Here is a 27,322-nt window from a genome sequence, read left to right on the forward strand (position 1 = left end):
GTCTCATAATAACTTCCCATTTAAAAATGATAAATGTTATTGATCACTTCATTTGTCACAATAATAAGATAACTTGTGATTATGACTTGACTTCCATCCATCCATCCATCCATTTTCTAAGCCGCTTCTCCGTCAGGGTCGCGGGGGGTGCTGGAGCCTATCCCAGCAGTCTTCAGGCGGAAGGCAATGACTTGACTTACTGTTTCATAATAACTAGATCCTATCTTATAATAATAAGGCTCTGTCTCAATTTTTTTTTATCTCATATGACTTATCTCATATGACTCATTTCATAATTATGGCTTATTATCTCAAAATTATGACTTAGTATATCATAATTATGACATACTATCTCATCGGGAGATTGTATCTCATAACTGTGATTAGTTTATACGACACTTAGTTCCACCACGCAAGCTGATTGGTTGAGAAGCGCTCTAACCGTGCCGTTACCACTGTATCACTCCGCTAAAACGCAGTTCCCTAAGAGACACTCAGGCCATCTGAACGCTTTTAGTTCTTACTCTGCGCACAAACAGGAAATTGTTCATTTTAATATCACATTTGACCGACAGCCGATTTGGTCAGACTCTGAAAATGAGACTACACTAAATCCTCAAACTGTTATTACCACTCAGCAGCTTTCCAGTCGGCAGCTGTGACAGATGAACCCCTGAACATCCTGGAATGAGCCAGAAATGAACCGAATGCCGTTCGCCAAACGTGTAGTCTCATCTTCAGAGTCTGACCAAATCGGACTGAGCCATAAAACTACAGCAATAAAAAAACAGCTCAGTGGTGATTACACTTTCTGAATTCCGTGTAACTTTAGGAGCTGGAGAACAAACCGCCGACTGTGCAGCAAGTGAGCTCATTACTGTGACTTAGCAAGGAGCTGCTTATTAAGGAACTATAATTTGGCGGAAGGAATTCCAAACATTAAAGCTTTAAATGTCACGTTCACGGCCCAGTTTATTTATTTTATTACTTTGTTTATTTAACTGTTGTACAAAGGTAGTAGAACACTCAAGGGAGTGTGTTATCGCTATAGCACCATGCGATAACACACTCCCTTATCATACTCATGACGCGTCATAGGTATGACGTAGTATATCATAACTCTGACTTAGCAAGTCATAATAATGACTTAGTATCCCATATTTATGACTTGTGTCTCATAATAATAAGAAAGATTACCTGTGACTAAGTGTATCATATTAATGAATTAGCATCTCATAAAAGTAATTTAACATCTCATTATTATGTGACGTTCTTCCTTTTTATGGGACAGTTATGAGAGACTTATTAGATGAGTTAGTAATTAATATGAGAAACCTTCTCATTATTGTGAGACACTAAGTTATTGTTGTGACATGGTCTTTTTCAACGGGGACTGGGAGGATGTAAAGGTGGTAGAACAGAAACAGAGAGACCACCACGCTGAAATAAGAGACCTGCTGACATGTTCCACCCCACCCAAGCTAAACAAGTCCTGCTATTGAATAGACAAACATGACACTTGATCCTGGGATCATCAGTCAGTCTGACTAAATGAGCTCGTGTGGACTGTCCCACCTGAAAAACGGCATGTCGGTAACGTGATGCTGCCCCTTTAAAACGCAGAGCGTCAGCCACGGATGCTAAAGCACACCTGCTCCATGTTAGCCTCTACCTGCCAGAGCGGCTAGTGTGAACTTCAGCCTGTCTGAGTGCTAAAAAGCGAATTCGCCAGCTGAAACAGGTGCCGCTAACTAACTCAGTATAGTTCCCAACTGAAACACAAGCACAGGAACTGGCAGCGGTCTGTTTTCTAGACAGCCCCGAGCAAGACGTCTGAGCGCAGCAGTTTATGAGAGAGGACCCTTCTGCTGCTGTGACCGGGCTTTTCTCACGGCTCTCTGAGGCAGCATGCCGGTCCAGATTCCGGACGACACCGATTTCGCCTCTTTCAAGGAGCAGTGCGAAAGCCAGGACGGATGGATAGCGCGGTACAACAAAGGAGGAGTGACGGTCTGGTGTAGAGACGAGGACACCAACACAGTGCAGAAACTGAAGGCAAGTGAATGAGGCTGGAGTAGGCTAGCATAGCTGCACTGCGGAGGCTACTGGACACGTAGCCTAGCTGGGCTAAAGGGGTTAATGAGGAGAGAATATATTACCCTGTTTCAGAGTTTTTAGACATATCTGTTCTTTACATTCTATAGCTACGACATCAAAGATATAAGATGTTACAAGGTACGAGATGTTGCTGAAGTAAGTGCAGGTAGTGTCACTGGAGGAATAGTTAAGTTGTTTTGCTGTAGAACTGGTTTTAATTCAGACACCACTTTAAGATTAAAGCTCATGCTTAGGGTCACTGTTTGGTTCTATATATGCGAAAACATTAATTAAATGAAATGTTATCATACTGCTTCATATTACATGGCACTGCTCTAAGACACTTAATGAATGATTAAATGAAGAGGGTTTAAATATTTATAAGCTCACAGAGAGAGAGAGAGAGCAATGTGGGCACTGTGACAGTATATGAGTTGTCAATTTCACACTACTATGTGAAGAGGTAGAAATATCTGGAGTGCAGTGAATTCCCACGGCCCTCCCCCTGCAGTTAAGTGCTACTATTACCAGTCCAGCTTGCTGTGCACTTTGTAGCCCTCTGCAAACCTCACACTCCTAGCGCAGTATACGCTAGAACATGCCTCACTCTGAATATGGTACTGAAAAGACTTGCTAATTTAACATGTTCAGATGAGTTAAAATGGACAGTTTCTCATATTCTTATGAAGAAAACCAGGAAGAGTGTTAACAGTCTTCAGGATCCAGGATATATACTTTGGACCAGGGCCAGCTCCTATTACAGCTAAGCATTGCATCTGGTTTTCAGGCCAGCTCCTAACCAGGAATAAAGGGGCCTTATTCAGGTTTAGCTTGATGTATTGTTGCAGAGGGTGATTTGTGGCTGTGGAGGAAATAATAAGAAGAGTTGGATGTCAGTGGTGCGAGAACACGTGATGATTAATGACTGGTCCAAGAGACTTTGGAAAAATAGTAGAGGGCCCAGTTCTGAGCTTTGTGGTACGCCAGTTGTAAAATATTGAGAAGATGAGTTGGATGCTGTACAGGAAACTTGAGAGGAACAGTTTTGTAGGTAAGAGCGTAACCAATTAAGTGCTTTGCCGCAGATACAAAGAGCTACCATAGATGCTAGAGTTGATAATTGCCCAAATCTGGATTTGAGATCAAGAATATAATTCTTTTTTTTTTTTTTTTTTTTTTTTGGAAGTTAAATTGGTTTAATTGAAACCTGTCCAAAGGATTCACTGCAAAAAAAAAAAAGCAAAAAAAAAAAGTTCTACAGCTGTTGTGCATGTGAGAGCAGCCAATTCAACAATCTAATGCAAGCACAAAAAGGCCCTGATTTGACTTTCCAGGACAGAGATCGTGTCCTGTGTCTTGGCAGTATCATTTTAATGAGGCATCTTAATGAGGTTGTCAAGGGCAGTATCATTGGCCTTTTCGAAGGTCCTGTCTTTATACATGTGTTCGATAGTGTATTTGAGACAGAATGTTCCCACACAGCCTTTCTGAAAAACCTTAGAGAAGCAAACATGAATGTGCGTATGGTCCATTAATGACTCGCTGAGGGCTCAGCAAAGCTCACTGTGTACATGGAAGCATGCCTGAGCATAGCTTGATGTGCTACAGTATCAGAGATGAAAGGCTCGTCTCACAGAACCAGGCCATACCCATGAGACGCGCTGAAAAATTAAGAGTGGAAAAGCATGGTAGCGACAGGCTCAAATGCTCAGATGAGGAAACCTGAATCCCTCCTGCTGACTTGCCAGAGTCAGACTTTTTTTTTTTTTTTGACATAGACGGATGCTGACCTCTCTGCTGTTGCCCAAAGGTCACTGCTGTGAGAACCGTCATGGATGAGAGGCCTTTTACTGGGGCTGCGGTTGAGTGGGAAATTTATTTAGACAGTACAGCCAAAAAAAGCAAGAAAATAAAAATTAAAGATGATAGACCTTTGTTAATAATTCATGCAACTTTCTGGGGCGCCGATGCGCTGCTTGCCATGAATAATTGAGTTTTTGCAGGCTTTGACGACATTCCATTCATAGAGACCGAATAGAGCTTGCTCTGGAAGCCACTGGAAATGGGGAAGGCCAGTTCACCCTGGGGTTGGACACAGGGTGTTGAATGAATTATTTACTTTACGTCAGGGGTAGAGTCGATTGGGTTACATGGTTGCTTGCCTTCCAGGCCCATACAATATCTGATCACATATCACTTGATGTTCTCAAGTATTATGTGACCAACACACCTATAGAGGCAGGGTTAAGGAATAAGAGTGGGTAAGTTTAGAGTGGAAAAAAACACAGGTTTCACTTGGCACACTTTTACATGAGAACTTTCAACCCCACTGTGCATTAACATATGCAAAGTCTTGTTCCGTGACATGCCTAGGTCGTACAATAAAAACAAGTGCTTAAAAAGCAGCTGATTATTTCTATGGGAGTTGGACTGGGGTTATATTTAACTCTTTTCAATCTGGCATAACAGACAGAAGAGAGATGCTGGAATTTTCAGTGAAACGTATAAAAAGATTTTCCTCTTATATTTGTAGATGAGAATTGTGTGCAAGGATGTCCGAGCTGAAACGCTGTATGATGTCTTGCATGACACAAGCTACCGGAAGAAATGGGACACCAACATGATTGACACATTTGATATTGGGAGACTGACGGTCAACGCAGATGTTGGATATTACTCCTGTGAGTCACTGCATTATTTACTATTCTCTATATTACTACTCCTTATTTGTCTCTTAAGTAGCTTAGAAATACATGACTAAATCAAATGATCTTGGACTAGAAGAAAGGGGTGGTGTGCATTTGGAACACACAGTGGAGTTTGTAGTCACAAATAATTGTGCAGTTCAGTTGCCATGAGTACAATCAATAAACAGTTTATTGCGAAAGTCTCTCTTATACAAACTCTGCTCTCTGAAACTTTGTTGTGCTTAGTCTAATTTATACCACATAAGCTGTGTACCATCCAAAGGCCACTGAGTTTTGTTACAACTGGAATCAATAATGTGAGAGATGTGTAACAGGTAATTTCAACATTCAAAATAGGTCCATGAAATTAAGTTCTTAAATGGTAATGGATTGTATGTAGCCTGCACTTCAGTTGCTCAATTTCTTAAAGGTGAGTTCCATCATATTTTCAAGAATTCTGTTCATTGAGAACATTCAGCATTCAGGAACCAAGTGATTGCAGTCTCTACAATACTAATATTGACATTTTACATATTGTCCAAATATAGACATTTTATTTGCTATGAAAATGTTGATAAAGGTAAAGCAGTAATAAATCTCAAAACAAAAACGAACAAAAAATTCTTTGGGTACTGTTTTGCCTTATGACTCCCTTGTGTACCTCTCCATTATGGTTGGAATAAAATAAAACAAAAAAAAAAAACATTTTAGGCCAAAACATTATCTCAAAACCATTGGAAGACCTTGTCTCAGGCATCATTTAGTGTAGGTGATTGAACACGTCATACATCTGGTTCCTATTACCACTGCAATGAAGTTTCTTTCGAATGGAGCATTTCACATCGAACCATTCTGAATGACTGTTTACATCTTAACACTTAAATTATGCAGAATTTTTTGTAAAAATCCCCTTTAATTACATAATTGACATGCTGTCACATGCATTTTTGAGTATATAAGATTAATAAGCTTGCATTTTAAGGAGTTAATTATAAAGATAAACTTGTGAATATTCAGTTGTAGGGTAAAATTGGTTAAGCTGCATGGAACTCACAGAATTTTAAAATCAATATTTAAAGGAGACTCAGTTGTACAGCAGTTTGCATACAATATGTTATCACTGAAAAGGTGTAATCAGAATCAAGATGCAGGTTATTGTGTGATAAGTAGTGCAGATCACTAGGTAATCTATTTTGCAGACGAGGGCTGGAGCCACATAAAACAATGCTTTAATGTGATCTCTCATTGTAACTCTAAATCATGTCCTTTGTGTTCAAAGGGAAATGCCCGAGTCCACTGAAGAACAGAGACTTTGTCACCATGCGCTCATGGCTTCCCCTTGGCAATGACTACTTGATAATCAACTACTCGGTCAAACACCCGGTATGTCTGTGCTCAATCTGGGCTGAGAACAGTGCAGATGTTCTAGTTTTATGAGGCACTTTGGCCGAGCCAGAAATACAGTACTGTGTATTGTGTAAGTTGGCATGTAGGACAGCTGTCTTTGCCTTAAGAAGGCTGAAACTGAAGAAGCATGGGTCACTGGGAAAAGTCTGACTGAGCTATCGAGTAAGTGGCCAGGCGATTTGATCCCCTTGTTGTAATGAATAATTACGTCTAGCGTCCTGGGAATGTAGGTTCTGTGGTTTTGACATCTGTGGATTTTGTCAATGGTCAAAATGTTCACAGTAATGAAATCAGTAATCAGTGTAACACAAACAGAAGAATCTGCATCTCTGTTGTAGTAAAACTTGTATTGATGTTGGCTAGTAATGATTACAGCTTAACAGCTGTGTTTCATTATTTTATCTTATGTGGTCTTTGCTTTTAGAATGGACATTTATTAAAAGGAAAACAATTTACTGTCAATTCGTTTCAGCAATACCCTCCGAAGAAAGACTATGTTAGAGCTGTGTCTTTACTCACTGGCTACTTGATCCAGTCCAACGGACCAAATTGCTGCACCCTTTACTACTTAACACAAGTAGATCCAAGAGGTGAGCTTTTTTCATTTACTTCTTCTTTAAACTGTAGGTTTGTTATTTGGTTAAGGGGAATCCCATACATTTTCCAAAATTTCTGCACAATAACACAGTTGATATAAACAAACTCATTCAGAGTGATTTCCTGAGAAATGCTCTATTCTAGAGAAACTAGTCAGAATTGTTCAGTGGTGGTGATAGAAGCCAGACATCTGAATGCCTCTAAAAGCTACCTCACAGAAAGTTGTTCCAAATATGCTGCATGATGTCTGATACAGTGTTTTACAACAAATTTAAGAGAAGGTTTTGGCCTAAAATGCATTTTTAAAATCCACTCATGGTACTGCATTCTGAGGCAAAGTAGTGCAGACTTATCACCATTTTACCATTATCAATATTACATATAAAACTCAGAAGACATGTAGGTTCACTGGCCATTATTTTCCATAACAAATACAATGTCTATAATTGAGTTTTGGCTACAACAGACATTGACAGCTGGTTCCTATCACCACTTTTGTACAGAAATCTGAGTCACTGAGCATTTCTACAGTTTCTACAGTCAGTAACCATTTCACATCAGACCATGCTGCATGACATTTACATCTCAATGAATTTGTTTGGCAGAAAATTCCCCTTTTACATACATGATTCAATAACTAATGTACGGTATTATTTGGTAACTAGTTTGATAACTGTTTGATATTTGATTTTACATATCTGCTGATGGGGATACATAAACATTTATAAAGTATAGAAGTCAGGACTACATCTGCCTGAATTAGCATTATAGAGAAATATAACTTATTTCTGCAGGGTTAGAAATGCTGTAGAATTTGTAAAATGCGTTAACCCAATATTACTTAAACTCTTCTGGAGTACAGTAAAGAAATGCAAACATGTCTGATGCTGATATTCTCTGCTGATATCTATGATTAATAGATATTCCATTATCATCGTGTAGCCCTAATGATAACTAATATAATTGTGTCATTATGTAGAGTGACCAATGACAGTGTGGGCCTACATACAGTCATAAAATTTTGAACATCACTGGTCAGATGACATGTTTTGGTTTTTTTTTTTTTTCTTCTAATTGAAAATAAGTTAACACATCCTCTGCAGAGAACACACTCAAATACGGCATCTTCTGCTAATTTTAGTGCACAATTTCTACTTGCCAGGACAGACTACTTCTTGAATGAGGCACAAGACAGGCTAGCTGTAACTTTTTGACAGGCCACATTTTATGTTTGAGTTTTTCTCAGTATGCTAAATTCAGTAAATAAACGTTTGAATATCCTATACTAAATTGTAAATAAGTGTGTTCTCTATAGAGGATGTGTTAACCGATTTTCAATTAGAAAATCAACCAAACATGCAAAGTGACCAGGGGCACCCAAACCTTTGCATACGTACTTGCGTACTTGCCATTGTAGTTTAAATGGTTAATATATTGTAGTTGCAGCAGCATTTGGATGATGTTGGGCCACTCCTCATTTGTGGGGGGGGGAGTGCATAAATGTTCGTTTAAGTTGAGGGAGTGTACATTTGCCTGTTTACACAAGTCTTGGAGTGTTTAAGGTTCCAGCCATTTGGAAATATTGCCTTGTTTACACTAAAAATACATTGCATACCCTATAAGTCAAAGTGTAGTACCACTTTAGTATAAAGATTCCTTTTAAAACACTTGTCTTTTAGATATATAGTATGCATGGTTACTATGTGACCTTCCTTTTTTTCAAATTTAGTCCTCCTCCTTTTCTTTGGACAGTCGGTGGACAGATACCTAATGATAAACTCCAGCTCATTATGAGTCTGCTGATGTCATCCTTTCTGTGCTGCTCCAAGCTATCCCTTTGATAATTAATGTCTTCCACTGCTGTGTCCTGACAGCTGTTTGTAACTGGTGGGACAATCCCCAGATTTTAGTTTAAGCGCATTTGCACAGTAGGCTCAGGTCTTTTTCAGGCTAACAGAGACAAAATTACTGGTTGCATAATACTCAGAGGAATGATTGTGTCAGTGTTGGTTGAAACCAGACTTTACCTCCTGTACTCTTTGAACTTTCCTGCTTCCATGCTGACCAAGGCCTCAAGCTAAAGTACATAGACATATGTTAACGTCCCATTTGTTGAAATGTCTCTAGAATTCTGTGCTTGTTAAAGCTAGTTCATCTTTTTTTGATTTCTCTAACAGGTTCTTTACCCAAATGGGTAGTGAATAGGGTCTCTCAGTTCGTGGCACCCAAGGTAAGCCTAAACATATTTGGTACACTTGGTATGGTATAAGTGTTATACAATAATCAAAATTATAGCATCACAATACTTCAAGATATTGTCCCAACACACAATTTTTTTCTGTAATTTGATAACTTGGAACAAAAAAATACCAGCAGTGCCACATTTTAAAATTGATGTTTAAAAACTCTATGTAACATTTTACATGCTGCACTACGGGACTAAATCCAAGTATATAGAGCTAATTACACTCTCTTTGTAATAAAACACGTATAACCACTGATGATGTAATATATCATTATAATGATGTAAATCATCATATTGCCCACCCTGACTTCAAAACCAAATAGGCAACTAAAGTGATATGTAATGTGGAATCTATGGAAGCCACTATAGAAACATTTCTTTGTAGTTCAATGAGGTCTCTGTTCAGGCTGCAGTGGTCCTCTGCTGCTATCTGGTGGTCATAGATAGCAAAAACAATGGCTTCCTTGGAAATTCTTATATTTACCTTAACGACACATCATTCTGTACCACACACTTCAGCTCAAGAAAGCATTTTTTATCAGCTGGTTAGTTGGATCAGGTGTGCTTGGAGCAGTGAAAAAACTAAAATGTGAAGGGCCCTCCAGGTCCACTGTTGATGGGCACAAATCTTAATCAATTTGCCTATATCCTTTAAAGTCTAGATGTACTTCTCAGTCATTAATCTCTTATCCAGTAACTAATGTGGATAATTCAGAGATTAGAAGTAGAGATGGCACAAGACCATTGTTTCTTTTTTTGATACTGAAACCTTGATTATTGGCTTGTCTAGTTTTTCTTCTTTAAAGGGCCCATACTTTGGAAAGTATTAAGTACTTTAGTTAAGTACATTAATAAAGTAAATGAAGTATTTTTAATATATAAGTTTTTTTTAATTAAAGTATATATTATAAAGTATTTTTTTTTTAGCTTTTTGAAATTAAAGCAATTTTAGTGCTGTTAAAGTTTCAAAACAAAGTTTTTTTGTCACAAAAATCAGTGTTTATATATATTTCCATAAAGTATGTAAAAATGTATTATAATATAAAATAAATTATGATTGTTTTTGGTTTGTAAAACATGTTATAATTGGACTTCAGGATTAAAAAAAAAAAAGAATCCAAGATTCCATTTTTTAGAATATTTATAAACTAGATATGGTTTGTTATAATGGTAAATTTTTTTTAGTCAAAAAAATAATTGGTATACAAAGGGGAGGACATACCCATAAATACTTAAAGTTTAAAGGGCTAAGGGTCAGTTTCCTGGACATAGATTAAACCTAGCAGTGGGTTCAATTGCTTTGTCAGCAGTGAATCACCACTGCAGATTCGTTTGAGTCTTAGTTGGGCTTAATCTTACTTTGGGAATGTGGCCCCAGTGCTTTTGTTTATTCATTGATTACACTAAAACCACAAAGGCTGAAGTTTTGATCTAGTGCTATTTGAACCAGCTGTACAAATGTATGTCCATTATAGTCTAATTGTTTACTAAATTCAGCTTTGTGGGTTACTAAATCAAAACGAGTTGTACCAGTGATCCAGTCTTTACACTGAGCTTAATATCTTCTAAATGTTTACACCTCCCCATAAGCAATATAGCAATATAAATCACACAGATACCACAAAAAGACCAAAAACATGCTTGAAATTTTGGTTAACTAAGCTAAAACACTATGTGCTATGTGCTGTGATTTTTGCTTTCAACTCTAATAACCCTGATTTTAACATACATGAAGGTATCCATAGCTCCAAGTTGATGCTGCTGCTGTTGTGTTGGTTAATGCACATTTGGTGGTAGCAAAAAATATTAAAGTATAAACAAACAAATAGTTGCTACAGGTATTCTGTTTTATTCAGCGCAACTTTGTTTTCAACACTTTCTTTTCTTCTATACCAGATATTGTTTTCATGGGATGCAAATAGTCATGTTTTCATGGCAGCAAGTTTAATTAGTTGTGAACCTGTTCCTCATGTTAGTGTTATATGCATTGTTTACTTGTTACTTGTTAAGACATGACTTAAAGGGGAGTTCTTCTGATTTTCGAGAATTCAAGAGATCTTATGGAGTCAGAATCGTTAAGTGGTGGTGATCGAAAGCAGATGTCTGCAGCATTTAATTCCTCTGAAAGCCACCTCACATAAAGCTAGTGCACTAAATACTCACCGGCCACTTTATTAGGTAACCTGTTCAATTGCTTGTTAACACAAATAGCTAATCAGCCAACCGCATGGCTGCAACTTAATGCATTTAGGCATGTAAAAGTGGTCAAGACAACTTGCTGAAGTGCAAACCGAGCATCAGAATGGGGAAGAAAGGTGATTTCAGTGACTTTGAACGTGGCATGGTTGTTGGTGCCAGACGGGCTGGTCTGAGTATTTCAGAAACTGCTGATCTACTGGGATTTTCATGCACAGCCCTCTCTAGGGTTTACAGAGAATTGTCCGTCCGTCCATCCATCCATCCATTTTCTAAGCCGCTTCTCCGTCAGGGTCGCGGGGGGATGCTGGAGCCTATCCCAGCAGTCTTCGGGCGGAAGGCAGGATACACCCTGGACAGGTCGCCAGTCCATCGCAGGGCAGACAGACAGACACAGACAGTCACTCACATACTCACACCCAGGGGTAATTTAGCATGTCCAATTGGCCTGACTGCATGTCTTCGGACTGTGGGAGGAAACCGGAGCACCTGGAGGAAACCCACGCAGACACGGGGAGAACATGCAAACTCGAGAATGGTCCATAAAAGAGAAAATATCCAGTGAGTGGCAGTTGTGTGGACAGAAATGCCTTGTTGATGTGAGAGGTCAGATGAGAATGGGCAGACTGGTTTGAGCAATAGAAAGGCAACAGTAACTCAAATAACCAACCAAAATCTCTGAGGAATGTTTCCAACACCTTGTTAAGAGTATGCTATGAAGAATTAAGGCAGTTCTGAAGGCAAAAGGGGGTCCAACCTTTTACTAGCAAGGAGGAGGAGACATTTTTATGTTTTGAGAAGCTAACATTTTTAAAATAAATGTACAGTGGAGGGGAACATATAGTGCTGAAACTTTTTTTTTTTTTCATATTTACTGTTTTAACTTTTTATGTACATTGCATATAAAAAATCTGAAGATATGTGCAAGTTAACTATTTGTTTTGGATGAAACCAGTGCCAGTAATTGCATTGTAGACTTTGGACCCTCTTGTTCTGGTCTCCACCACTGTAAAGATCTAAATTAGTAAGTTTCTCTGCAGGGTACTATTCCAACATAAAGCCTTTCTGAATGACTGCTTACATCTCAACGATTGAGTTTTGTAGAAATATTGGAAAATCATTGGAATTTCCCTTAGTAAAGACTTAAAGCATAAACACTTATGCAACAATATTCTGATCAAAACAGTAACCCTGTGTCTTTGCTTGGATCTGCTATCCTCTGTAGGCCATGAGGAAGATATACAAGGCTTGTCTAAAATACCCAGAGTGGAAGCGGAAACACAACCCTAACCTGAAGCCGTGGATGTTCCCAGAGCAGAACACTCTCCCCTGCATCAACGTAGCCGACCTCACCGTGCAGAGAGCCGACTCGCTGGAGAACATTGACGAGAGTGGCCTGAGTGAAGAGAAGTCCCAACACAACAGCGATGATGAAGAGACCTAAGCCTGCAGACTTTGCATTTACATGAGCATGTCTGAGTGTGTATGTGTGAATGTGAGTGTGGATCGATATACACAGATACTTCTGCTGAATGTGACTCAGTTATTAGTTTTCATTTGCACCTTATGCATTCTTTGCATTTGCATTTGCATTTCTGATGACCATAACAATGCAACATTTCAACGTTTCCATGTATTTTTGACATTAATGATTGTGAAGCCAGATTTAGCAGGATGCTGGACCTTTAACATCACATTACACATCACAACTAGGTTTGGTGGTTGAATTCAGCATTTACACTTACACATTTATACATAAACACTTCAGCACATTATTTTAGGTTAGAGTTATATCTTTGAGTTACCCTTGAAACGCCTCTCAGTTAAAGTGATAGTTTAGCAAAGAATCAAATGTACACAGTTTTCCTCCTACTTTAGATGTGGTCGCTCTTTCAAGGCAGGATTTTGGTATGTGGTTTGCACAGCTGTAAAGGGGTAGGTTATATGCTTTAATTACTTACTATCTACATTAACTTATTTGCCTTTGTTGATTTGACTATATTTGAGGTAATTGTGTGCATTGGATTTTTAGGAAAATTATTGCTTTAAACTGCTGTGACTCTCTAGTGTAATTCATTGCTTGTGCATCAAATGATCTCCATCTTTTTCAGGCATTTTGCTACTTGAAAACTCATTCAAGTGTCATTTTTCAGGTTTTAACCTCTTCTGGGTGACCAGCAGTCTCCATTTCAGGGTACTCTAACAGAGAGAAGTGAGAGTAATACAGAACTCTGTGGCTAGCTGCAGGGATTTCCACTTCATAAGCTTAATATTTGCATCAAACCCATAGCTTACAACAAGATCTCAGGAGATAAAAAATAGTGCTTTTCACTATTTTCCTGTTACAGTATGTGTGCTTTCAGCTCTTTGAGACTGGATCACTTTGTGCTGTAATTTCCCATCATCACATTAAGAATAAACAGTTTTATCTTGTATTTTTGGGAATGTTTTTGTGCACGAACCCTTTTGATTGTATGACGTAATACGAACATGGAGCATGGCTGTTTTCTACAAAAATCTCACATCAGGGAAAATCACTCTCTGCAGAGCTCAGTCAAACATGCTTGGACTAAGTTTGTTCAATTCATTTCTTTTGCACGGGACCGTATTTTGCATGTAGCACGGTCACTTATGATGTGATCCTTTTGTAAAGCTCTTGTGCTGATTTGAGCTCGTCTGATCCGGACACTTTGAGGCTTCTTGATGAAATGAGCATTTTTGATTTGCATGAAAAACAGGTTCTTCATTAAATATAGCTAATTCAAATATTACTATTTTTACTACTTATTTAAAAGAGTGCTGAGGGAATTTTCTTTTCCTTTCTCCATTGGGCATAAAGGGAGGCTTATGCCTGCCCACAGTCTTTTTCATCCAAATCCTACAGCTGGCGGCCACTCCTCAAAATCGCTATTGTCTCAGACATTTCCTGCTTCCCATTTGAAGCAGTTCCTGCCTACATCAGTCAGATTGTTCTGTGAGGAAGGAAACTGCACAAGCACAAGCCCCTCTTGATTTCTCTCACCATACTCCTACTGCTGCAGCATTCATAATTTTCTCCATCAACGCTATGAGTGTAAATAAAATTTACTTCCTGTAGTCTAGAATGTTACTGACTTTTATGCTTGTATATTTGGAATTATTTGCAAGACTACAGAAATGAATACCCTTAAATTTGTATAAGAGATGTGCATGTCCAAGAGGCTGTGTGTTTATACATGAGCAGTACTTTTGCCATAAATGCCTACTTCTTCAGAACAATCTTGCCCTGCATCCAAAACTCCAAACATCTAGCAAACTACATAGTATGTTTGAAGCAGTGCGCCATCATTAGCAGTGCTTTCTTTATTATAGTATGTATGTAAAAGAAGCAACATGGCAAAAATATAGCATTGCAATATTTCAAGGCTTTTATAATACATGAGAAGTGACACTTTTTTTTCTGAGGTTTGACAAGTTGGGACATACAAAACACATAAATAGTGTCTGATCAAAAACCATGTTTGTTCAAAGTGGTCAGTGCTTTTTTAGCACTGTTATCCACAGATGTCTCAGTGTGATATATATCCTTACGTTGCCAGCCCTGTTTTATAACATAGAAGTATGTGGTTTTGGACGCAGCCTTAGACATCTTAAAGGGCAATTCCACAGATTTTTCTGATTTTCTGTATATTTCAATCATTGAGATGTAAGCAAAATCGTTCACAGTAGTCCAATGTGAAATGATGCATTGCAGAGAAACTTGCCATCTTAGTTATTTTTACAGTGGTGATGTTGGGAACCAGGGGCCATGGTGTATACAGCACAAAAAAACATTTTATTCACTATCCAAAACAACAAACAAACCCTGCACAGATCCTTTTTTTATATGTGATGTTGATCACTGAAACATAGTGCTAAACCTGGAAAAAGACATTTTCTTTGGGGACTATTTTGCCTTACAGCGCCCTACATGTACCCCTCCACCATGGACGCCTTTTAAACGTATATATTTTAGGCCAAACCCTTAAATTAAAACTTTAGTAACATGTCAACATATCACTAACTGTGTAATGTAGCAGTTTCCTGTGAGGGACCTTTTGGAGGCATTAAACTGTGCAGACGTCTTGTTCCTATCACCACCACTGTGAACACTTGGTAAACTTCTCTAGAACGAAGCATTTCAACTCAAATCCCCCTGTACGACGTTATTTACGTATTACGCATTTAATTATGCACAAATTTCGAAAAATCGGTGGAATTGCCCTTTTATGTCAAAGCCTATAATTCGTCTTTTATATCAAATCGGGGAGTTAGGTTATAAGGTATACTTGCAGCTACTCACAGAAAGAAAAAACTAAAGTTGACCATCGATTAAAACTATGAAGTTGAGGCTGAGTGTAAGACTGTGATCGTCAGCGAGTGCTGGGACGCATCGGCAGACTCCTACACGCCCTTCCCTTTAAGAGCTCCGCCAGTTTTCAGGGTTGAGCAGCTCTCCGCTCTGAACTCCTCACTCTCTCACACTCACTCCGTCTCTCTGTCTTATCACTCACTGCCTCCGCGCTGTTTTCTCGTGAAACGGTATGCGCTAAACGGATTTCGGTCTCCTCGCAACATCAGCACGGAAAATGTAAATGGTATAACGTACAGAATAAGGTAAGAGAAAGAGCAGCGTCTCATAACCTGTTTGTGTTTTTAAATGACAGCAGTTAAAACTCACATAACGGGAACCTTCATAATGAGCTCTTTTGTTAACGGTCTAACAGCGTTGGAGCTGTTTTAGTACCGTCATTTAGTCTAACAGATCCTGTAGGAGTCTTTCTGGTGAAGTTCGCTGATACAGTCCTGCTCTTCATCTGAACTGTTGTTTCTCACCGTAGCACTGTGGTAATTTCACTGTCTTACAGTCACAGCTTCTCATATTAATGTTTAGAAATAGTTCATTTAATGTAAGTGATTCGAAATGATATATTTGGGGGGTAATTAGACTGTATTGCACGATAGCCGTGATTTATTTTTAGCTAAAGTTAATGAATTAACCTGGTTTAGTGAGAACACAAACAGTACATGTTTAGTGGACTATATGCTAATCCGCACGTTTTCCCACAGTGTTGAATCAGAGTCCATTTGGATGTTCACTTCCAGTTGAATTGTTTTCACTGCACTAGAGTTTATAAACTAGAGGCCAACCTGTCTATTTAATAAACTCGTCCCCTTTGGAATCAGTCTGCTGTCTCCTTTTGTGATGACAATGTGCCTTTTTTGGTTCATGACCTGAGAGCTCACTAAAAAACTAGATTTAGCTGTGTTGACCTGGTAACTCTTGGTACTGAACGTGGGCTGGATTTCTCCCACAGCTCTGAATGGGAGCTGAGGGATGAGGAATGTTTTCAGATCTTGCTGAGATATGACCCCTCACAATGGTCGCTGCAGTATTTCCCGAATGATAAGGGCCCAGAAGAAATGAACTGACATGTTTCTGTCAGAGAGGGATGACAGAGACTTTGCCTCCTGTCATGTTGTTGAATGCCTTGTTGTGGACATGTCACAACATGACATGTTTTGATCACTGTGTTTGTGTGTGTGCATTTATCTGCGTAGGTTATATGTGTTAAACAAACGCTGTAATATTACAGTTGAAGTTACAGAGTGGAAGAATCTTGTTTACGTCCTGTATGTTTAATGTAATTCTCATGAACTGTTTCAGCCTATGGAGCTTTAAAACACCAGAACGGATGGTAGTTGAGCTGCCACCAGATTTGATACAGACTGCCTGGAGGGTTTGTGTGGAGAGTTTCGCAACATGACACTTGTTAGGTTTTGACAGATTCCATGTGACACTTTGAAGTTAGGTGTCAATGTTTTCAGTAAACTCTTTAGAATTGCTTTGGAGACGGCCTTGTTGTGGAGGCAAGTGTTGCAAGCAAAGCTTTCATTTCTCATCCAAGCTGTTTTTGATAAACATATTTTTTTATTGTTTGTGCATTTAGAGTTTCTCACACGATAGGTAATTGGCAAAACCTGATGACTGTGTTGTGAAGTCTTTAAGCTATTCGTCTTCCTGTAAACCCCGGTGGGATGACACTCCTTACTTAGGAAAGCGTGTTTTCTGAAATTATCTCCAGCGTTTCAGGCCACTATTTTTAGAACACCAAAAATGTTTCACAGCGGCTGTTTACCACACTATTTCCTGTCAATACACGGCACTGTTTACTTTCTAAATTGGGTACGATAATTGTATGGGGTGCTACTAGTAGTTTGTTATTGTGTTTTGATTGAGATATCCTACAAACAGCAGTGTAGAAATGACATGTGTGTTTATGTGTTGGCAGGAGTATAGATACAGTCATATACCAAAATCTGAACACTCCTACACAAATGACATTTTTGTTGATTTTGTTGAAAACAAATCAACTCATCTTCCACAGGGAGCATTTTAAATATTCATTTTTGTGTGCAAAAGGTAAAGCATAAGCTGTGCCAAATGTGCCAACTTCTGCACAGCATATGGGGAAGTGTGTTCTCTGTAGATGATATGATAACTTAGAAAATTAACACAACGTGCCATTTCACCAACAGGAGACCAAACAGTGGTGTAGACAAAAGTAGTGTGTAGTTTTTTAGGTTACGTGTTCAAATGCACACTATAGCCTATTGCTGACAGCAGTGCAAGACCAAGACTGCAACACCCTTCACTATAGTGACTTAAGATCGGACAGCGGAGATGAGAAAAACACACAGCAAAACACAGCAAACCGAAAACACCAAGCAACCTAGGCATGAAAAATGTCGATGTGTATCTAGCTTTTCATGACTTCTTGTGTGGAATTAGATGTTACATTTGACATTTTGACACAGCTTTTGTTGTTGTAAAAGAAGAAGTTCTGAAGTTACAGACCATGGATGACAATGACACAGCAAATTTTTAGCACTAGCTGATATTTAATTTTGTTTTTTTTTTTCATTTTGGGTAGAAAACACCCCAATATACAGTGGGAAGGGGATCTCACTTTTACAGATGTCTAGACACGTCTTTTGACCATAAAATGGAGCTTTAAATTCAGAATCAATGGGTAACACTTGTGAGCTGTTAAATAACTAAATACTTGACAAGGCAATGGTGGATAGCCAGTGCTGGATAGCTGCTGAGGCAATGATGGATAGCAGCCGTTGCTAAATGGTGATTGTAAGGCTGAGAAAATGAGGCAGAGCTTTAGACTGGTCAACTGGACTATACCTCACACATTCAGGACTGATACAGAGAATGTAACCATGGCCATAAAGCAATGACTGCACTGGGTCAGGCCTGTGATCAGTCTGCATGGGCCCAGGCTTACCAGTGGATAAGCACCTTACTTATTCTAGGGGTATATTAATGCATTGTGACCATGATATTGCTGTTAAAACATATGATAATGTGCATTGTAGAGAATTGACATTCAGTTATTTATACCATCTAATACCATCACATAATCTAAATGCCAAAGTTCATAAATTACCACCACTGATCAACAATCCACTCCACTGCTTTCATGTTACACACCACACTATTCCCAGCTCTAGTTCCTTTAGTGGGCTGAGCAACAACAATGCAGGCATCATTTTTCTTCATTCGCATTTAAAATGTAATAAAAAATTAAGAATCTTTGACCCAGTATAGTGAATCATTCCTACTTTATACCTTATAATGGCAGCACTTTCTCTTCCTTAAGAGTGAAAGTGTAAATTAACCTAAAACAGAGCGGTTTCAGGCCAATCTGAGGAACAGAGTGACAAATATATGGCAGAGCGAAGGGCCATATTACCACACAAGTGTGTTCTGTCATCTCAGCAGCGCTGCAGCAGTGCTCAGCCAGCCCCAAACAATGACATATTGTGTCACACAATAGTTCTTCACTGTTATTTATACAGCAACCCCCCCGCCGGAGCCTGCATCCCAAACGCCTCCTTGATTTCTCCCTTTCGCAAATTGCTTTTGACTCTACAGCTTCCACTAATTGTTCACACTGGAAGCACTGGGATGTTTGAATAAGATATACAAGTGGAAGATGTTTGTGGATGTTTTGGTACTTTGGTTACATCAGCGCTGACAAGGCAGAGGCATCTCTAGGTTATACAATGTACAGAGCAAAGTCGCGTGGCTTTGAGTTGTTGTTCATGCCGATTATCAAGAAAGAGGGAAGAGAATGCCATGACTTATTTCACCTGTGATTGTCACTGGAGTACGGCGTGCTACAGCTTGTCTAGCTTTTCCAGATATTCAGAGCAGGTGTCACTCAGGATAGTGGTCAGAACATGTCGTTGCTGTCAGAACAAAACCTTGAATTTTAAATAACCTTGAATTTTTATAAAGTAACTTTATAGTAGACAGAAAAAAGTGCTTAACTGTGAATGGAAGTTAATGTAATGACATTTCATTCGAAGTCATTTTGCACTATTTCTGTTCTGACATGTTACATTTATTTTTTTAATTAGCAACTATGTGGTGATACATTCTAGGTTGTCAGCAAATAAACAAAGAAGAGCTAAGAAGTTCTGCAAAGCTGTGCTCAGAGTTTTAGCCCAAGTAGTTTCCACAACTATATGCAAAAATCTGTTCAGTTGAAATATTGGCTTAGGGCTTAATAATTTAGGGCATAATAAGACGTTGACTTAAGGTCTAAGTCAATAGGAAATGATTTAGTTAACTGTGAACTCTCAAAATTCACCACAATTTGGTCAGATTTGGTTTAATTATTTTGTAACAGTTTAGAATTATCTTAACAAATACACTGAATACAGAGTAAGTGGAGGAACCTCTTTCACAGCAGTGAAATATGGATGATGAAAACAATAGCAATCTTTATTTTATTGTTATGGTTGGAAAAAAAGAGTAAATTAAACCAAAAAACAGAATTCACTTTATTAAAATTTTTTTACGATTATAATTGACTTACATTCTAGAGTCAATGCAGTTCAATCACTATCTTCAGGTTAGTGCATCACTCTGCATTGATGCATTTTCACACTTCTGTCTGGTAAGGTGTTATATTTGACAGAAGTCAAGTTTAAAATAAGGAACAAAGCTACAGAGCCAGTACTGCATGCAGATTTCACATTGCCAGAAAGAATATATAAGAGACCAGCTATGACCAAAACTATTCGGACCAACCTAAAAACCCAGTACTTTAAAAGATCACAGGTTTCTACTTAACTATTTAATTAAAAGCAGTAGTTATTTGCTGACATTGTTGTCATAAGCAAAAGATCTTACCATTGTGTTATATACGGATAAGACTCTACATACAAGTATGCATAGCATGAAAAGAAAAGGGAAAGTATCTTCATGTGTAGACTCAGATCTTTCATTAGTGCTACAACCCAGAGTGAGCATTGATGTACCGTCTCAATGAAAGGCCTTTATTGTGTTTGGGACAACTACTTTAATTTGTAGCACTTAGATGCTTATTATGCTTAGACGCTTGGGTTCCTGAGTCTGAATTCACAAAAACCTTTTTAAGAAAACAATTTAGAATGTTCTTATAATAAGTTATAAGCATGTTCATAAATTTATTTTTCAACAAAGCTGGAATATTCATTTACTGTCAGGTTGTGATGCAGGCTAACTGGCTTAATGTTGTTATATTGTAAATTCATTTGTCTGCTAAAACACAAACGGCAGATATTTTCTGTCTGTTGGCTGGATCATAAAGATACTATAGGCTATATTAGGTGTCCCCTCCTCGTTAGTCAAAATAGACGTTTAATAACATAATAACATTTAATTGTAATTGCTAAAAGTTTTACTATTTAACATGTTTAATCTCATTTTGAAATTCAATTTAGGTAATTTTATAAAATAAATGAAAAGGTAAATTTATAAAATAATCATTCTCAAGAACCTTAGTCATAGTTTATTTTTGAGAAACATAAGGAAATATTAAACATTTTGAGGAACAGCAAACATTCTTAGTTAAACCAAAAGAAGAAAACACTCAGAGATAGTAAGATGTACAGTGGTTTAAATATGGGTTAAGTGACATTTCAGAATTACATGCAATAGTTTCTCTCCACAGCTCAGTTCCTGCTCGCAGACTCTATTTTTAGACTGGAGTTGGATGAACTCAGGTGACCAAACTAACTGTTACATACAATTAATTTGGATAAAAAAAAGTAATACGTTTACAAATTGCTATAACTGCAAAATTATAAGATATAATGTTGTAAATTGCTTAATTTCTCAGCTTAAAAGTCTGTGGACTGTGCTACCAGTGAACAATTTAGTTGATGGAGGGTAAAACTGAGAGGTTTTAGAAAAACAAGGTTGTTTATAGCAGTGATTCCCAACCCTGATCCTGGAGGACCCCGTGCCCTGCACATTTTAATGTTTGTTCTGCTCCCAACACACCTGATCACAACTAATGTGCAAATTAACAAGGTGAAGTTTTGGTAGGAAAGCACAAATATGTACTGGTCAAGGGGTTCTCCAGAACCAGGGTGAAAATCTATTCTAAAACTATTAAAGATTTAGTTATTTGGAGTCCTTTCTGGTGAAAATATGTAATTGTACACAGCATGTGGAATAACATTTTGTAACATTGGTTGAGCTTCAGACTCTCTCAAGCAGATAAAAGTGATGATTGTAAGCATATTGAAAGAGTATTCAAAGAGAACTTAGTTAAAACTTAATGAAGTATGTGTCTTCTAATGATGTAATCTACTGTTGTCATAATATCTTCATCAGTACCTTTGATGAGCCAGTAGAAACTTTGAGCTAGACCTTCTTTTTGACCTGTTACATTAACAGGTAAAGACGTATGACGTGGTCCAATAAACTTCTGTAAAGTTCAACCCGATACTCAGAGCTACTATTTTAGACTTTAAAAGGTGACCCGCAGCGGTGCACAGACACCAATGTTTTTTTTTCCTCAAGATTCAATATTGCTACTTTTTTCCGTGGTAACGATAACATCTTACATACAGTGCTTTGAAAAAGTATTTGCCACTTCCCAATTTCTTCTATTTTTTGCATATTTGTCACACTTGAACATTTCATCAGACTACTTATAGTATTAGACAAAGATAGCCCAAGTAAACACAAAATGCTGTTTTTAACTGTTGATTTTATTTATGGAAGAGACTTTATTTGTGGAAGAAATGCCCTATTTGAAAAAGTAATTGCCCCTTTGTTACTAAATCAACCTGTTTACCGAATTCAGTTGACTATTGGGTTCAGTTTCACTAACCACACCCAGGCATGATTAATACCTGGCCTGTTGAATCTAATCATCACTTACATAGAACCTGTCTCGTAATGTGAAGCAGGCTAGAAGATCTCAAAAAGCAGAACATGATGTCACGTTCTAAAGAGATTCAAATAAGAATGTGCCATGGGAGAGGTGCAACATCCATTGCTGACCAAAAAGATCACAAAGGCTCGTCTCACATTTGCCAAAAACATCTAGATCACCCCACTTTTGGAATAATGTTTTGTGACCTAAAAAATATTAATGAACTAAAGCTTACGTGCAGGTGGGTTGTGCAACAGGACAATAATCCAGAGCTGATCTGATTTGATCTGAATGGATCAAAGGAAACATTTAAGTTCTGGAGTGGCTGAGTCAAAGTCCTGAATTGAATCACATTGAAATGCTGTGGCAAGACTTTAAACAGGCAGTTCATGAATGGAAACCCTCCGGTGTAGCTGAATTAGAACAATTCAGCAAAGTGAACCAAAATGTCTCCACAGCAACATGAAATGCTCATCACAAGTTATTACAAACTTTTGATTGCAGTTGTTACTGCCAAGAGTGGCACAACCAGTTATTAGGTTTAGGGGGCAACTACTTTTATATGTGAGTGATGTAAGTTTTAAATAAATGCTTATCTTCAATAAATGATCATGTGATCAAATCAAATGATAAAAGTTGTATTTTGTACTGTATTTTTACTTGTGTTGTCTTTATCTTATATTAAAATGTATAAATATGACAAAACATATAAATGTGACAAATTAGCAAAAATAGACGACATCAAGGGAGGGGCTATGCACTGTAGCAGTTTCAAAGTTGAAAACTTCTATTGCACATAATTGCTTTACCTATTTAAAACCGCTTATTTCATTTCACCGAGTGTTTAAACCATTTAATTATGCACTGATCTGAATAGCTTGCAGAGATAGAGTTGTACTTTAATGTTAGCAATAAAATGCCTGTGAGAAGTTGATAAATAAACTCAAGGTTACTGACAAAGAAATGTCTCTTTGTGTGTCATCTGTGTTCCATGTTTTGGTTTCAGTGCAAGGTCCTCCTTATATCGTTTACTAGACATTTCTCAGCTTCCTATTACAGCTTGCAGTAACACTTTAAGGGTGTTTGCCCTCAATATAACATTAGGAGACTGTGTTGATGTCCAGTTTATCTACACATCAGGGGCATTATCTCTCTTCCTCTGTAGCGGGTGAGAGGAGGGAGTGGGTCTGTGTTTGAGGGACAGCTGTATCCTGTGTTTTCTGTAATACTGAGAAAATCCAGATTGGTCGTTAAGATAAATATGGGTTGGATAAGAGGAGGACGCTTCATCAGGGCCCAACTTAAATGCTTGAATGAAAACATGAAATTATCTTGGTCTGAAAGTGTAAAGCTGATGTGGTGTGAGAATGTAGAGCTCACGTGGTGTGAGAATTATAAAAGCTGTTGTTATTCTCCTGCCCTGCAAGTCTGATTTCAGCCACCATCTTTGTTTTCTCCAGAGTCAGCCTGTAAAGGCTTCTTTTCTCAGAGTTCTTATCTTCACACGCCCTTCCCCCCTCCGTCCCAACATTCGTCTGTAGAGGGAATGTAGTCATCAGACAAACATTGTTCCGTTTAAACTGTTGTCTCTTCTCAACTGCTGCCATCACTAGATGTTAGAGATAGATGCTTCTGACAAAGTCTGACAAACTGCCATTAATGATGAAATGCAATTACAGGCCTGTTTTTGTCTGTTAATGCTTTAAAATAGTGCATGTAACTTTTGCATGGTGCAGATTTGTCCGTCATCACTATTTTTCCTAGTGTTCATTTCCACCACAGAAAAATTCACTTTAGCTACGTCCAGGTGATTCGTATCTAAAAATGATAAACATGAAAGGTTTAACATTTGCTAATTTGTTGCCTAATTTGAAAACTCGAACAAGTAAATAAATGCTGCAGTAAGTTTGGATATACATATACAAATAGTGTTTTGTGTTCAAGTTTACCTGGTCAACCTGTGTTTCTGTCATATATTTAAAAAAATATAGGTGAGTCATTAATAGGGACTCCACTTGGTGCAGCTGTCCAGTGGTTTGCCTTACTATCAGGACACTGTGAGATTGAATCCATGCAGTGCTGTGACCAGGAAAAGTCCGTAATTATCAGTGATATTTTCACAGGTACAGATAAAAGCCCAGGTTGTCGACATCAGCTGATGTATCAGCTGGGCTCTGGTACTATTGCAAAGAACATTTTGCATAATTGCAAACTTGCATGTTTCATATTTCAGACAAATACATATTATTAACGTAGAATTAGGGGTGGACAGTATGGTGATAACTATCATTGTCATGATAAATTACATCATATTATGCCTTTCTTAACATGTTGCTCAGAAGGGTTGCTCTCCATTTTTGTATATTTTCAGTTTTTGACAGTGTCAAAATTTTATGATAAATGGACCAATACAAATGCTTCAAAATTAATTGGAATAAATAAATTCTTCAATAACTTAAAAGTTTAAATTGTTTATTCCTTCTCCTGTAAAATGACATTACTTTGTATTGTGATGTTTTTGCCCTATTGCTCACCCCTGATCTATCGAATAGATCAAGGGTGCACAACCCCCAGTTTCTGAAGAGCCAGTGTCCAGTGCAGTTTTGTTGTTTCCCTGCTCAAACACACCCACTAAACCTGGAAATTAACAGGTGAGTTGAATCCGGTGTGTTTCAGCAGGTAAATCACCAAATTGTGTTGGATGTCGGCTCTGCAGGACTGGAGTTGTGCACCCCTGGAATAGATATTCTTTATATGGGAGCCTTATTTACCAAACTGCCAAACTTATACTTTAAAATAAATTTTATATACACCACATTCACAAACAATATATTCACACAATATTACTAAACAGCACTTAAGCACAACTTTCATTCTAATATATTTCATTAATACAATTAATTACTCAACAGAACATGAACTGCATACAAGGGCTGCCTGCTGCACGTCCACTGTGACTTCCAACTGTAATGTGTTTTTCCCTTGTCTTTAAGTACATAACTGAAACCATGAGCATACTACTGTAATGTTTTGTCTAGGCAGAAGTTGTGGTTTTGGCATTCCCTGGTATGAGTATGCTTCTCCTTATTAAACAGTGGCAGTCTATAGCTCAGGCACATTTTCCTATGTGTTTGTTTCCAATGTGTGAGAGGGCATACAGGTCTGATAAGGCTGCATTTGTAAGGAGGTCTCTTTGTTGTTTATGTGAGCTCTTAGCACTAACAGGCCTAGGCACAGATTCAGACACATGATGTGGTTATGGTTTGATGAACAGACACAAAAAATCCTGTGACTGTCTGGTTCACAATCTGGTTGCTGAATATCATCAGACTTTAGTTCCTGAGACCAAACCACTTTGGATCCAGTTGATCTAACCACAGAAACTGCTTGTAGTGGTTATATACCAAATATGGAGTATCAACTCCATTTTCACTTCAATGTTTTGTCACCTTTCTCGGTGTGTGTTGCACATTACGTAAATCCCAGCAATCAAAGAACATAACATGGATGACTGATTTAGCCCTGCGATGACAGCCTTGCTGTTGAAGGGAGATTTGTGCATTGCTAGTAAGACAGAAAAAGACAACACCCGGCCAGTGGCTTTCCCCAGGTCAGACTTTATCTGCTTGCTTCATGAGCTTCCTGCCTCTCTGCTCTGCCTAGAATCCGGTGTATCAGTGAGCGGGAGCCAAAGGTTAGCGTCCAGAGTGCAGACAAAGGAAATCTAGGATATGACTCATGGCCCTTTTCAACGGCCACCTAGGGTCTGCTTTCTCACTCACCCTCAGCACTAGGCGATGGCACTGACGTTGACTATAAGCTCCTGCACTGACTAGCTAAAATATGTTTGGCATAAAGTTTGTTCTGTTGCTTTATCTTTTGTCCTGAGATAACCGCATTGAAGAAAAACGCAAGAGTGATATCATGTTTTAGACATGGTGCCAAATGTGGAGTCTGGTACCCTTGATCCTATTCTTTATGGATGTGTAATAGTGAAACTCTCCTGCTTGTTGTTCTGGCTTGTGTGGCCTTATTGAAGTCGAACCGCTCATTTGGGATGCACACCGAGCCTTGGAAATCCTTTGTCTGTAGTGTGACACATCAGAGGGGAGGCCTCCACCCTTTGATTAGAGAGAGAGTTTGAGCACTGTTGGAGACTCCACCTCTTGGCTAGGATGGAATATAGCTGCTCTCTGTTCCTCCCCTTGGTCGGGCTTGGCAACGGGCCACTTATACAGCCTTGAGATTCTCCTTAGGGCTGTGTTCTCAAGCACCGTCAACCTTTGGGACACTGAAGCCAGGAAAGTATCTCTCCTATGGCCAAGCACATTCCAAACATTTTGCAGGAAGTGTCTGCACAGGGGGCTCGCAGAGTCATGCCCTCCCCACCAAGTAGAATTTTCCTGCCCATGCAAGCCTCTTCGTGGATAGCCCCCAGTATAGTTAATGTTTCTCTCAAATGCCCCAGTGCCTCATGATCTTCCTTGAATGATTTTCCAACAGCCCTGTTTCTATAAAGGGACTTTCTTAAAAATAGATAAGCAATGAAATTCTGTGATTTCACTTGATATGCATATATGGTCTTTTTGTGATTCACTACTTTTTTAGGTTTGCATTTGTGTTGTGTTCCCACATGTTCTATTTGGAATGGCTGTTTAAATGGAACAAAGATGTGCCTTTGTTTGATCAATGACATCAGTCTTTGTTCTAAAGCAGTGGTTTTAAGTGGTTGGAAGAAGGGTCAGGGCCTCATCTGGAAATGCCAGAGTGATGCACATTTCAGTCTGCTGAAAAAAGCCCTCAGTCATGACAGGCCATTAACTCTCAGACATGCGTATCCGCCA

The 27,322-nt window shown here is 38.4% G+C and overlaps 2 protein-coding genes across 3 annotated transcripts in view; both read left to right on the top strand.

The window, feature by feature from the left end:
- Positions 1-1,631: 1,631 nt before the first annotated feature.
- stard15 (StAR-related lipid transfer (START) domain containing 15) lies at positions 1,632-13,664 on the top strand. Its single transcript, XM_017689485.2, has 6 exons — positions 1,632-2,055; positions 4,631-4,778; positions 6,064-6,167; positions 6,664-6,781; positions 8,966-9,018; positions 12,455-13,664. Exons 1-6 carry the CDS (start codon positions 1,909-1,911, stop codon positions 12,671-12,673), a joined length of 789 nt encoding a protein of 262 aa, XP_017544974.1. The 5' UTR covers positions 1,632-1,908; the 3' UTR covers positions 12,674-13,664.
- A 1,904-nt stretch (positions 13,665-15,568) lies between these two features.
- The window catches only part of arap3 (ArfGAP with RhoGAP domain, ankyrin repeat and PH domain 3), a 37,772-nt gene continuing 26,018 nt past the window's right edge, over positions 15,569-27,322 (top strand). Inside the window, exon 1 of one of the 2 annotated variants that reach the window (XM_037540638.1) lies at positions 15,569-15,864. The gene's annotated coding sequence lies outside the window, so the exon portion shown is untranslated. The remainder of the gene's footprint in view (positions 15,865-27,322) is intronic. The other variant, XM_017689993.2, reaches the window with a different exon arrangement.

The sequence above is a fragment of the Pygocentrus nattereri genome, chromosome 8 (genome assembly GCF_015220715.1).
Source record: "Pygocentrus nattereri isolate fPygNat1 chromosome 8, fPygNat1.pri, whole genome shotgun sequence".
NCBI lineage: Eukaryota > Metazoa > Chordata > Actinopteri > Characiformes > Serrasalmidae > Pygocentrus > Pygocentrus nattereri.